The following is a 12,763-nucleotide window of genomic DNA, read 5'->3' on the forward strand; positions in this document are numbered from 1 at the left end:
ATACTCACTGACCTTTCCAAGTGACTCATAGCAAAAGGAAGTAATTAAGTAAAAATAATCTGATTATATGAAATATACCGTGTCCTAGGCTTCTTGATAAGATTAATTAATTTGTTAACAGTCTGGTGGCCAAGCAAGATTCCAGCTTGTCCTAAAGGGTGATACCAAATGCCATGGAGACAATCTCACCATCAAATGTTAGTTCTTCTTTTGTTTGGTTTCGTGGTGGTTTTATTTAAGTTTTGTTTTATTTTATATTTTAGATTATGCAATTGCAAAACACAAGGCTTTGCTTTTGGAATACTTTCTGGCTCATTAAATAAAGAGTATTTTACCGGATGAGATACCTGGACCTCAAAGTTATTACCATAATATAAGAACTTTTCTCTTTATAGTGTTGGTTGGTTTTGGTATCACTGCCAATTCTGTACAATCATGATTGAAGAAAACTATTAATATGTTCCTTTTTGTATAATGTCACAAAATGAAATTGTAATTGCTAATGTTGTCCATTTGCATAGAGCACTTTCTCATGTTCATCTCAACTATACACCAAAGTTTTCAGTTAGTTGACTGAACTCACCTTAAATGTCAGGCAATGTTGGACAGTATTTAACCATATATTATTTTAGCTCAGTTGGTCAGAGCATGGTGCTGATAACTCCAAGGTCACAGGTTTGATCCCCATATGGGCCACTCACTTAAGAATTGGACTTGATGGTCCTTGTGGGTCCCTTCCAACTCGGAGTATTCTGTGATATCTCAGAATTATTGAGTTCAGATTGACTAGATACATCAAAATAGTAATTGATGCTTTTTCTGTACTGTTCTTTAGAGCACATAAACAAGAAGTGACCCGTGAAATTAATCTTTGGCTGACTAAATGTGAAATAATTTTGAAGTCAATGAGACTTAAAGGATTTTGCCTTCTGGCAGAAGCTTTTGTGATTTAAGGCACCTACTCAAGTTTATAGATAATATTAAAGGCACTTTTCTTTGGGTTTTTTTTTGGAGGGGAAATTAATTGCTTGGTGTGAAGGAGTAATTCTGGATATATGGAGTGATTACCCAGTATACTTAGTAAGTACATTCTGGGTGTCTATCTGAAGACACATTATTTTGTTGACAATCTTACAAACACCTATTCCTGTCCCATTCCCGTCTCTGAGTCATGCTAATGAGTGCTGTGTTTTTTGCCCTCATGGTAGTCCCCTTTGGTTCACAGTACTTATAATAAGGAAGACAGTATAAAAAGAAGACATTCATGTATTTCGTTTAATGGATGTAAACTATGAAGGTATGTTACTTAACAACACCTATCACATTATGCAGTGCTACTATGGTGGAAACATGACAACTGTGTAGTTTGGGGAGTTTATTTTGACATCTTCCATAATCTAACTACCAAATATGTCTATGGTGGTATGTTACTCATTTCTTGCTTGTTAAAAAGCACAGATGGATTAAAATTTTTTAGATTATGTTATGTGCAATACCACTTACCAATAAAAACTAAATCTAAGTAATGATCCATAAAGAATAAACAGAATAAGATGAAGTTTACCTTGCTATAACTGTATTAAAATGAGATAATAATAAAAGAATGTCTTTGACCTATGTGGTTTAGATGGTGCTAGTATTTTCTTTCAAATTAAAAATGTTTTTGATTACATTTCTGCTAAGTCATTTAGATTCTCATTAGTATTTTTAGCCAATTCCAAGAATGAAAAAGGCAAAGTTTAATGTGGAGATGTGGAAATAAGCGCAAGATTCAATTAAAGGATTAAGTATTTAAGTCAGGTTTTGGTCTGAATATTAATGCATCAATTTGGAAGTGTGATGAAAGTGTAATTTCTGATGCAATACACCTTGTACTCCTTAATGGAGAGTGACATTCTCCCAGTTTTGAATGACTGCTTGGTGTATTGGTAGTTCAAAGTCTCCTTTTGCATCCTTTCTACAGGAACTTTACTCTGGCTTCAAATTGCAACCTTTGGAGCAAGTACCTCTATCACTTATATGATCTAACTTTAAAATTTTTACTATACATAAGTAATAAAGGAGACTTATAATGAAGTGGTTTTGCCTCTTTAATCAGTGATCTGATTTAATTTTAGCAATCAAGCAGTTACGATATGTACTGCAGTTAAAAAACAGTTGCTCAGAGAACATGTTTTTTAACATGGGCAGATGAAACACTTTTGAGCTTTTACTCAGCTGTGCTATCAAGGTAAATTGTGGATTTGTATTGAAATGGTCTGCTTCAAGAAGAAGATTATAGTTATTCAAGACAATACAGGAACCTGTTTCTTCTGGATTCCATTGCCAATACAAGTGTGTTTTCTCCATCTTCCTGAGCTGCAAGTGGAGCACGTGCAAGCATGAAGTTTTGTAGTGTTGGATGATAAATACGTATAGCACATATTTAGACACGGTATTTTTCTTCTAACTTCTAGTTGTAATTCCAGTTTTTTATTCCAGATTCTTTTGGGGTTGAAAGGTATTACTCCAGTATTTGCCCCACTGCTGATGGGACAAGAAATCACTCTCAAAGTAGCAGAATCTTTTGAAGCTGTAACTATCCATAAATCAATGTAGCTTTACTGATCCCCATTACTGACCTATAAAATGAATCAGACCCTTTGTTTGCAAAAATTAGACCCTGGAGCAAAAATCTTGGAGTCTAAGCATTTTCAACATGTGCATTTATTATTCTTAACATTTTTCACCTCTTTTTTAGGGAGTAAATCTTTGTGCTGTGATGGAAGCTGGAAACTTCATCTGCACAGCTTTGAACAAGAAAACAAACTCGAAGGTTGCACAAGCTTCCTTCAGTACTGGAACTACCAATTAAACAGAGTTTTCTTTTTGCAGCTTGATTACATTTTCCATTTACCTTGACCAAGGACATTTGCATCAGGAAAAGAAACAAGAAAACCATTGCATCAAACAAGCAAGATAGAACCAATATATAATTTTTAATGGGAGGAGTCATTGTAACATACTGTCTTGTCAGGAATTGTCTGATTTGTAGGTAACAAATATATGACTGTAGTACAGAATCCTGTACTTGGTACTTCTACACATAAGAAAAATGTACAAACACTAGGACATTTTACCACGTTTTACATTCAATTTTTAGTTGCTTTCAGGAAAACCGGGTAGAAGCAGTGAGTACATAGTTAAATTTTAATCAAGATATCTTTCAGAACATTACAAATACTTTCAGTAGTTTATGGGATCTCACACCGTGTGTGGCCATTTTATTACGTATTTTGTTTATCTGAATTCTTGCTTTTCATTTGTCAAGTCATTGTGTTATGAACACGGAGCCAAATTTGAATTCACTGTAAGAATTTTTTAGCAGTAGAACTTTTAAATTTTGTTTAACATTCTGTTGAATTATGGATGACTTTATCTCGTTCCAAGACATTGTGGTGAATGGCACTCTGCCAGATCCTTCAAATTCTCCTGCAAATTTCCTTATTTGTTACATATGTTCAGTTTGTTGTAGTTGCCTTTTTTGGTCAAATTATTAAAGCCTAATTATATGAAGCAAATAAATATTGGCAAGATTTTCAACATCATTCATGTTCATAGTGATGTAGAAGAGGCTATATTTCCATCCAAGGTTTCATCAAACAATTAGATTTTTCATTCTGTAGGCTATGAATTGATATTCTCATTCAGTCACAGGTTTTTTGGGATAATAGTATTTTGCTGGACTAGCTTACACAAAGGAGACCACTTACAAATTTTTTTTTGCTCTACTGGTAATGATACTGTTCTTTTAAATGCCTTAGTTCAACAAGATGGCAATGAACTGCACTGTCATTTTTAGATAAATAAAGAACAAATGGACAAATTCAAAGAGAGTTACCCTATTTACAAATGTTCAAGTGTGCCATGAAAACACTGTCATATTTTTCAGCCTGAAACTTCAGTATTCTTACTGGTTGGTTGGGTGGGATCTGTCTGTAATTCTCTGTGTACTTAACCTTGATCTGTATTTTTTCTGAACATGGCCTATTGACATGAAAATCTAAAACCCTGGACTGCGATCTACATCCATATTCTCAATTTTCTTTGAAAATGTGAAATCTTGTCAAAAGGTAAAATGAAAGAAAGTGAAAGATAACACATAAAAAAAGAAAAGGCTGAAATTTTTTTTTGTCTGGAACTCAGGTCTGCCAAGTTACAGCTAAGTTATGGTTTGCCTTTGAAATACCGAAGTGAATTTTTCTGAGATCTTTTAGACAGTTGTGTAGTTTAGAATCGGCGTAGCTTAAGAAAGTCAGTATTTGTATTCCACAACACATAGGTATAAATTTTACATAATACCTCTATCCTGTTTATACTGTAATGATGGTCAAAATTAATATAAGCTACTATGTTTCACTCTTCTCATGGTAAAAGTCAAATGATAAACAAAGAAATGTGTTCAGATGAGGCAAGAAATATCTTGTCTATCATTCCCAAATACTAAATCTTTCCTGCAGAGTCTAGTAAGAAGACTTTCAAGTACTCCTGAAGGTGTGAACACCCTGATTTTCTTGACCTGCCCTGGATGCATGGTTGGATCACCACAGAAAAGTTCTTTCCTCTACTTCCCGTGTTTCAGCTGGGGCTTTGCTGTTTAGCAGCCACTATAACTCATATATCAAAACGTGAACTTAAATAAAGCCAGGTCTTGAACAATTCACAAACTTAAAGATTCTGTAATGGATTAGACCCAATGAAGAGGTGAGGTAACTGCAGCAGTACTTCGACTGCACTCAGTCTAATAATTAGTAGTTAATCCTAAACATGGTGCCAGAATTGACATCTTAAAGACTCCCTGATATATGTGCCATTTACCCCTGAAGGTGACTTACCTTACTGTGATACTTCCCTATTTAAAAATAAATTTTCCTGTTTAGTTTTCTCTGTAGGCACAGAATTGACTCATTTTGAGCTGAAGTATGCAGTTTTCATGTAGGTCCTAATTAATTTTCTTCCACCCAAGACCCCCTGAGCAAGCATGTTTAATTGACATAAACAATATTGAACTTCTCAAAGACTGAAAGTGAAGTCAGCCCTTGGGGGGAAAAAAAAAAAAGCAGTTGTGATGCAAACCTGAATATGAGACTAAACAACTGAACTGAGACTGAGCTTGCTGCTCAGCCTGGGAAGATTAAATGCACATCCATGACAGGACCTGAGGGAATGACTTGAGGTTGTATTGGGGAGGTTTAGGTTGGATATTAGAAAAATGCTTTTCACCCAGAGGGTAATTAGGCACTGGAGCAATGGCAGTGGTTACAGCACCAAGCCTGACAGAGTTCAAGAAGTGTTTGGACAATGCTCTTGGGCACATATGTGACTCTTGGGTCCTGTTCAGGGTCCAGGAGTTGGACTTGATGATCCTTGGGGGTCCCTTTTGGCTTATCCTGTCAATATGAACTGAAAAAGAACACTCTTTCTAGTACATCTGGATGAATTTGTGCCACTGGGTAGAATGGAATTAAAAATTCCTAAGACCAGAAAAATCCCCAGAAAACAATGTCAGTGTCTCTGCACTGCAACAGATGACAGGGTTCTTTTCCTTGAAGATGGTGGGGAGGCCTTCAGTTATCAGCCAAGTAAGGAACTGAACAGTCAGTGTCCATCATTATGCCTTTGTGAACAGTGCGTCCTAGGCTTCTCAGCATCTGGACTGTCTGGTTTGCAATGCTAAAGCTCTTAATTCTACCTATGCAGTGAAACACGGTACTTACTAAATCATGTGGATGAACAACCTAAAATGTCTCAGTTCTTTATTGGGTCTGTTTTAGAAACTACTTGGAAACTTGTGGAGAGCCTTAATTGCAGGTCTGTTATTCTGTAATGATGTGAGCATTAGAAAAGATGAGCAGTCACATCTGGAGCCCGTACTTTACCCACATGTTCAGCTTCAACCACATTGTGAGTTATAGTAATCCAGGGTGGAGGTCACAGACAAATAGATTGTTTGTCAGGATTGTTACAAGAGAGAAAGAAACATAGAGCCAGAATTTTAAAAAAACAAACCCCAACCCACTGTTTATGTGCCAAAATTTCCACCTGCGATGAATTTAGGTCTGTGGATCCAGGTGAGCAGTCCATATAAAATCCTTGTTTACTTGTAGTGTGACTGAGAATCCTGAGACATCTGATGTTCTGCCTACTCACATTTTTTATGTGTGTAAAATGCTGCTGCTCTGCTTTCCTGGACTGGCATAATTTTGACTATGAAGAACATTTTGACACCTAATCTCTGGCTTCACAAAATAAGCATCTATTGCTTTTAATAGCAAAGGCTAATCCAATAGCTATGCCATGAACATGCATCACTCACACAGGCAGCACTAAATTTAGCACATAGTAAAACAGCTGAGACGATACCCCTTCAAAAACATATCAAGACATGGATGAGGCTGTCCAGTGCTTCTGACTTCCTAAACTTTTATGCTTATATTCAGAGTGACCCTTCACTAGTGGTGTCTGCTGTTTTAGTCCCTATCACTATCCCCAACTGAATACTTTGCTGTCACTTCACCCTGAAGTAGCCCCCTGCCTGTGGAGGGCTTGCATCCAGGTGTTTGGCTCCCATGAGCAGATGATCGTATCACTGTGTCATTACAAAAATTATAAGTCAAGATATTACATTGTTAAAGGCATGACTGGTGTGCTTTGTTGGAGGAGAAGTTGATCAGTTCCAGTAGTATGGGCATAATCATTCTTCAGTGCCTTCCAGAACACAGCACTGACAGAGATCCCATACAGTTCTAATGTCTTCCAGCAGCAGCTTGCTTTGTAGTTTAAACTTTTATGTACTAGGGCAACTTGGCTCTGGACCAGCACTTTAATGGTTCATTTTCATGTATAACCAGAGCTTATGAAATAAGAACTAAATATTCTAGTGTTGTGAATAAGTCCAGAGAGGCTTTGGCTAATTTTCCTCTCTTAATAGTGTCATTTGAGTTCATAAAACTTTTATTATTGTATTAAAGAGTCACAAAATGAAGACTACAAGTCTGTGAGGTAAAAATTCTTCTGTTTGGGATCAGTGCTGTTGAAATGAAATAATACTTATCCAAAGAGTTAGAGTGAAAGTATAAGATCTGCCTATTTTTTCAATGAATTTGTTTTAAGGGGTAGAAATATTATTTAGTTACTGTGATATTAGAAAATTGGTACTTTCTGCCACTGAATTATGCTGTGATTTCTGACACTGCCTTAAGTTCTCTTCATTGATTGTGAAGTTTCTAGAAGAGTAGTTAAACGGGTATAGGACCTACATGAAAACAGGTATAACAGTGGAAAGAAGTAAATTAATTCCAGTTCTTGACTTGCAGATCAGTGCTTTTCTTTTGTTATATTGTATTTTTGAAGATTATTTTTCTCTACAGTCCTGCTGTAATACAGTGTTGATCTTCATTGCTGCAATAACACAGCAGGCAGAAGAACTACAGCCAAAGTCAACTTAGTCCTTGGAAACCAATGTTTAAGAGATTATATGTTTGTCAAGGAATTGTCACGGATGCCTGGTTGAATGCATTTGTGATTTTGCAATATGTGGTGTTAAAGCTGAAATAAAATCTGTCTCGCTGTTTATTGAAACTGATATGCTCATGTATTATGCTAGATTCAGCAGCTCTGACTAACAGTTCATGCATACAGCATTGGCAAATATAAGCTGTCACTGACGTGTATGCCTGTGTTGACTTTGTTACCTTGTAATCTATTTTGAGTGTTTTTTCTCAGGATTACCTTTTAATCTGGTGTTCCCGTGTGTTTTTATAGCAGACAAATATCTTTTAAGTTACTGGGGAAACATTTCTTTCTTCCATTAACTAAATATTAAAAACTACAGGCAGGAATGGAGGTGGGAGTTGAAAAAATTCAATGAGGCATTTTCTAACTTCAGATGTTCCAATGCAGGATAGAAATCTGTGCCATCTAAGTGATGTCTAAGATTCCCTATACACTTCATGAGACACGGAATGACTTCAGCATGTGGTCTCAAACATCAAAATGCTGATGAGGGAACTTTCTTGGCAGAGTCAACAGCAAAATTCTCTACCCCATGCTACTCTTGAAGTGCCTCAACATGAGCTGCAGTTAGTTATCTTCACTAGCTTGAACATAAGGGTTAGTACTTTCCTAGGTGGAGAGACAGCCACAACCATTTTTTAAAAGAGCTGAATGGTGTTTTCTGTTTTATGGCACCATCTTCTGGTGTTGGTGCTGCTTCCATTCATCTTCTGTGTTCCTAGCTTGGTCTGATATCTACCTCAGAGGACCAGGATGTGATTCCCACAACAGCCTCAAAAGGCTGAGCCCATGCCTGTCCAAATAGCTCATTCTTTTGACTCACACAAGCAGGTGAGACAACCAGGGAAAAAATGTTCCTCTTGAAGAATTCAAGACTCAGTGTGGCATGACCGAAGTAGAAGCTTGGGCTTTACAGTCTTGTAGCTTCATACTGCATAAGGAAGAGCTTGTCCTGGGTACTTGTCTCAAAAAGTCTTCATATATTTAATTTGGATAAATTAGATAATAATTAGATAAAATGCATAAGCAACCGTCAAAGAAAATACTGGAACCCAGCATTCTCCCTTTCATGTGGGAATGCTGTAAGGCAAAAATTGATGCTTTTCTCCCTCTAGCCCAGTCAGCCTTCATTTCTTCACTTTGGGATGTCCCAGCTGCAGTGGAAAGAGGATGAATTCTACATCCTTACTCAAAATGATGTGTATCCTGGATATCCTGTCATCAGTGAGACTTAATGTTCCTCATCTGGGTATGGATGCAGTAGTCATAATTCAGGGGAAAATATTTTAATAATGAAGCTCTTACAAAACACTGCTTTATCTTCCATCCTGGTCAGACTCAAAGGTCTTAGAGGTCTTTTCCAAACTGATTCTATGATTCTTTGTTCCGAAAACTGTGAAGCAGTTAGAGCATAATCAGGATCACAGAAATATAGATCATCCCAGCAGAAATTCCTTTATTTTATAACTAACACCTAGACACAATTGACAGACTACTTTTTACACATATAGTAGAGGGCATGTACTTTTCCCATGAAGCATTTAAGTCATATCTTAAGAGGAAGCCTGTAAAAATTGCAGAACAACACAATAGCCACCAAATATCTTGCTGTCTCTCAGAGTAACACCCTCAGTTTCAAATACATTTTACATACTTGTTTGTGAGTGTGTGTGTGTCTAAGCACATATATGAGTTAGGTTTCTAAGTATAAGATAATAAGAAAAAGTTTCTAAGACAGAAGGTAATTTTTTTGTTGTTTTTCATTGAGGTTAGTTAAATCTGAATTCAAATTTTGTGACATGGAGGGCTCACTGGTTTTTGAAGTCAGACAGAAAACCAGCACAGGTTTCATGTCAGAAGCACATTTCCTGTATAATTAAATGATTTTATCCAGCTTATTCGCAACAGTATTTTCAGTTTGAAGTCTTCCCACTTCACAACTTTAAAACGAAGAATATGAACATACCAGTTTGATGAGAGTTAAGCCAGATGCTGCAAATGGCTGTTCTGCTAAAGGAGATCTTTTTCATTAACAAACTTCACTTTTCTGTTTCTGTATTTTTGTCCAAATGCTGATTTAGTAATGGCAGAACATTTGATTGCAAAACAAAAAGGACATTCTTTGTTTTATGCAGATAATAGAGAAAATCTATGTTGTAACAATTATTTAAGATTTCTAAGCCTTTCCCCAACAGAACTGCACACTTCAGATTTTGTTCTACAGTAATAATGTTGCAAGCTACCAGAGACAGAAGCAAGTCACATCGAAGAGTAGGGATTCTTGCTTTTCTGACCACATTAATTTCTAGTCCTGCATCTGTCATCCAGCACTAGATGTGGCTCTGGATCAGTTGCCTCATGGTCAAAACTGAAGGTGAGTTACATATAGTGATAATACAAACAAAACTAATCACATTCAAAATAAAGTTAATTAATCAGATGCTATTATAACAAGACAAGACGTGCTATTCATGGTAACAGTTGAATAAGAAATGGCAGTCCATTATGCTGTGCTCACCAGGACCAGATTGTTGCAAACATTTAACAAAGACAACTCGCTGGTATTAAATAGAAGCTTAAATCTAGCAAAACAACTCAGCTATAGAGAGAAATCCAGAGCTCATAGCCACAAAGTGGGATCCAGAATGGTGTTTAGGGACCATGACTCCCAGTAGAGTGCAAGATGACAATTAGGCACTTCGGGTGTTGCCTAGAGACAATGAATAGGAAACACAGATGATGAGTTGGGTCATAGCTTCTCTCTTGAGAAGCAGGCCCTTCAGCCCCAGGCAAGTGACTTTCTCCACTGGGCATTCAGACCAGAAAAAAGCTTTCTGAAGTTATTGTATTCAAAGTGGCAAAGCTCACTCATTTCTTTCAGAAGCATATTGGTGGAGAAATTAAAAACAATTTCAGCAACATTTTGAAGTCAAAGCATTATTCCAGAGAGTCATTTTAGTTCTGAAGGGGGTTGTAATCCTGATCTCCTACTCTGCAAATGCTCCACCATCAGACTACAGTCAGCTTAACTGTGACTGCTGCTTTGGGTACTTGGTACCTGAGAGCCTGGTGTACAAAACTGCCACATATGTGTTCTTTATCGAGTCTCAAAAATGTTTGTGAGTGGATTTTTTTTTTATTTCTTCCAGATGATTTGAGATCAGAAAGGGTGGGCTTCAAAGATTGCCATTGTAGATACAGCAGTGTCATGTGCATCTAAAAATGTAGGACATGTACAGCTCAGGAAAGATCTGTGAATCTACACAGAGAAGAGAGACCACAGTTTTACCATTTTTACCCCTCTTTTTCAGGTTTTGAAAGGCTTAAAATAAGCTAATAAATATAAAAAAATATTTTGTATGCTTAACTACAAAATTCCATAATTTATAGTAGTTTTTGTAATGTATATTTTATTATCACATATGTACAACAGGCTGGCTTTCAGGAATAGCCTTAAAAAGCATAAGCAACAGAGTAGTTCAACTGTGACTTTTATAATGGGCCATAAATGTTTCAGAAGAATGGTCTGGCGAGGGACTTCTTGACTCATACTTTGTTCTGCAGGCTCTGAAAACAAAGAATGTGCATGTATTTAACAATAAACGATACAGCTTTTGGTTTGAACTTTGGCTTAATTGAAATCAGTGGCAAAATTCCTCTCTTTTTATGATGAATACTGTGTTATAAAATAATCCCCTTCATTGTTATTAATGCATTGTTCTTTCTTCCATTTTCTGTATTCCTTAAATCTGAATTTTCTTTATATGCTGATATTCCTGTAAATGTAAACCTAAAGAGAAAGCCTCTGTTCCCATATATCTTTGACTTGCCTTTTGCATTTTTCTACAATTCCTCTTTGATCTGCCTTGGAATTTAATAATGAAATTTGACTCAGTATCCCTCCCACTATATATAGCTCCTGCTACATCATGTTCTGTTACCTATCATCTGACAGTGTAATTCTTGAAATCTGGCCATTTAATTTGGTCCAAGAAAATGTATCATTTAAGAAAAGACCATGTTCATTTAACTAAGTGAATGCACATTTCGGTTTTCTTACCAAGCATTGGTGTATGGGAAGTTTCTCATACAGAGAGAGGGAGGGAGAGAGGGGGGAAAGGGAAAGGATGGCAAGGATGGTGGGTGATGTTTACAGACTCCTATGAACAAAAATGGCATTTGGCAAGAATATTAACTACAATAGCAGCATTCACAATTTGGTTTCTAAATATGTTATAATGCTGAATATTCTCATTTCCTTTTTGCATTACCGCTGCCTGCTATGGGGCTAGGAACATAGTCTCAGAGAATTTTTGAATTCAGATTTCACCTTCCCCTGCCATGGGACAGGAAATGAAACCTCCCAAAGCCTGGGATCTCTGCATGAATGGAGGGCATTGTAGATATGTATCGTATTTCACTCTTCCCTGCTGACACCCACAATGTCAGTTCTTTCCATCACTGGACTGTTTTTACAGACAATCACAATGTCCACCTTTTAACTAAGTCAAAACATTTTATTTTCTGCTTTTTTCAATTTCCTAGAAGCAGTGATTAATATCCCTATCAAATTACCTGATCTTTAGGAGAGTCAACAGGACTATTCCTAGGATGAGAGCTATACAGGAGGAGTAAGCAATAATGTAGATATTTTCACCTAAAAATAAAAACAGAAAACATAAATGAAACATTTGCTTTTTTTAGTACAGTAGTTTCACGAATACAAGCCGCACGGATTATAAGTCGCACTTCCGGTGCCTCGACAATGTTGCTGTCTTTGTCAATAGATAAGCCGCACCCCGAATATTAGCCGCACTTTCGTTCGTCGCGAGAATCCGTGCGCAGCTTTCACAAATTGGCCAATTAGTAACAGGATCGCGGCATAGCGGGCTTTACTGGCTCGGGGCGGGGCCAGGCAGGCTCGGCCCGCTCATGGTTGCCGACGGGGCCGGGTGGCCCAGCTCAGCGCCACGGCTCGGCGGGGCTGGCCGGGTGGTGCTGCCGCCGCCGCCGCCGGGCTCACTGGCCCCCCTCTCCCGTCAGCACCGCCCCGCGCCGCGTTCGCTCGCCTGGCTGGCAGGGCTGCCGCCGCCGCCACCGGGCTCCCCCACGCTGCTGACCCCGATTCTGCTGGGCTTCCCCCGCTGCCAGGCAGCCCCACCCATCGGCCTTCCTGCTTCTGCCATGCTCCCCTGCACTGCTAGTCCCA

General features: G+C 37.7%; 2 protein-coding genes across 9 annotated transcripts in view; one reads left to right on the forward strand and one right to left on the reverse strand.

Annotated features, from left to right (window-relative positions):
* Positions 1 to 7,712, forward strand: part of HMGCLL1 (3-hydroxymethyl-3-methylglutaryl-CoA lyase like 1) — an 82,009-nt gene extending 74,297 nt beyond the window's left edge. The window contains exon 9 of one of the 4 annotated variants that reach the window (XM_033055898.1): positions 2,741 to 7,712. In XM_033055898.1, the coding sequence (XP_032911789.1) occupies positions 2,741 to 2,854 (114 nt within the window). In that variant the 3' untranslated portion in view covers positions 2,855 to 7,712. The other 3 variants (XM_033055901.1, XM_033055900.2, XM_033055899.2) reach the window with 3 other exon arrangements.
* A 1,283-nt stretch (positions 7,713 to 8,995) lies between these two features.
* Positions 8,996 to 12,763, reverse strand: part of GFRAL (GDNF family receptor alpha like) — a 33,547-nt gene continuing 29,779 nt past the window's right edge. For 4 of the 5 annotated variants that reach the window (XM_033055893.2, XM_033055892.2, XM_033055897.2 and 1 more), the window contains exons 9-10: positions 12,130 to 12,211; positions 10,954 to 11,121 (exon numbers count right to left, since the gene is read on the reverse strand). In XM_033055893.2, the coding sequence (XP_032911784.1) occupies positions 11,034 to 11,121; positions 12,130 to 12,211 (170 nt within the window). In that variant the 3' untranslated portion in view covers positions 10,954 to 11,033. Of the gene's footprint in view, positions 10,265 to 10,953; positions 11,122 to 12,129; positions 12,212 to 12,763 lie in introns of those variants that run through there. The other variant, XM_033055895.2, reaches the window with a different exon arrangement.

This window comes from Catharus ustulatus, chromosome 3, assembly GCF_009819885.2.
Source record: "Catharus ustulatus isolate bCatUst1 chromosome 3, bCatUst1.pri.v2, whole genome shotgun sequence".
NCBI classification, from domain to species: Eukaryota; Metazoa; Chordata; class Aves; order Passeriformes; family Turdidae; genus Catharus; species Catharus ustulatus.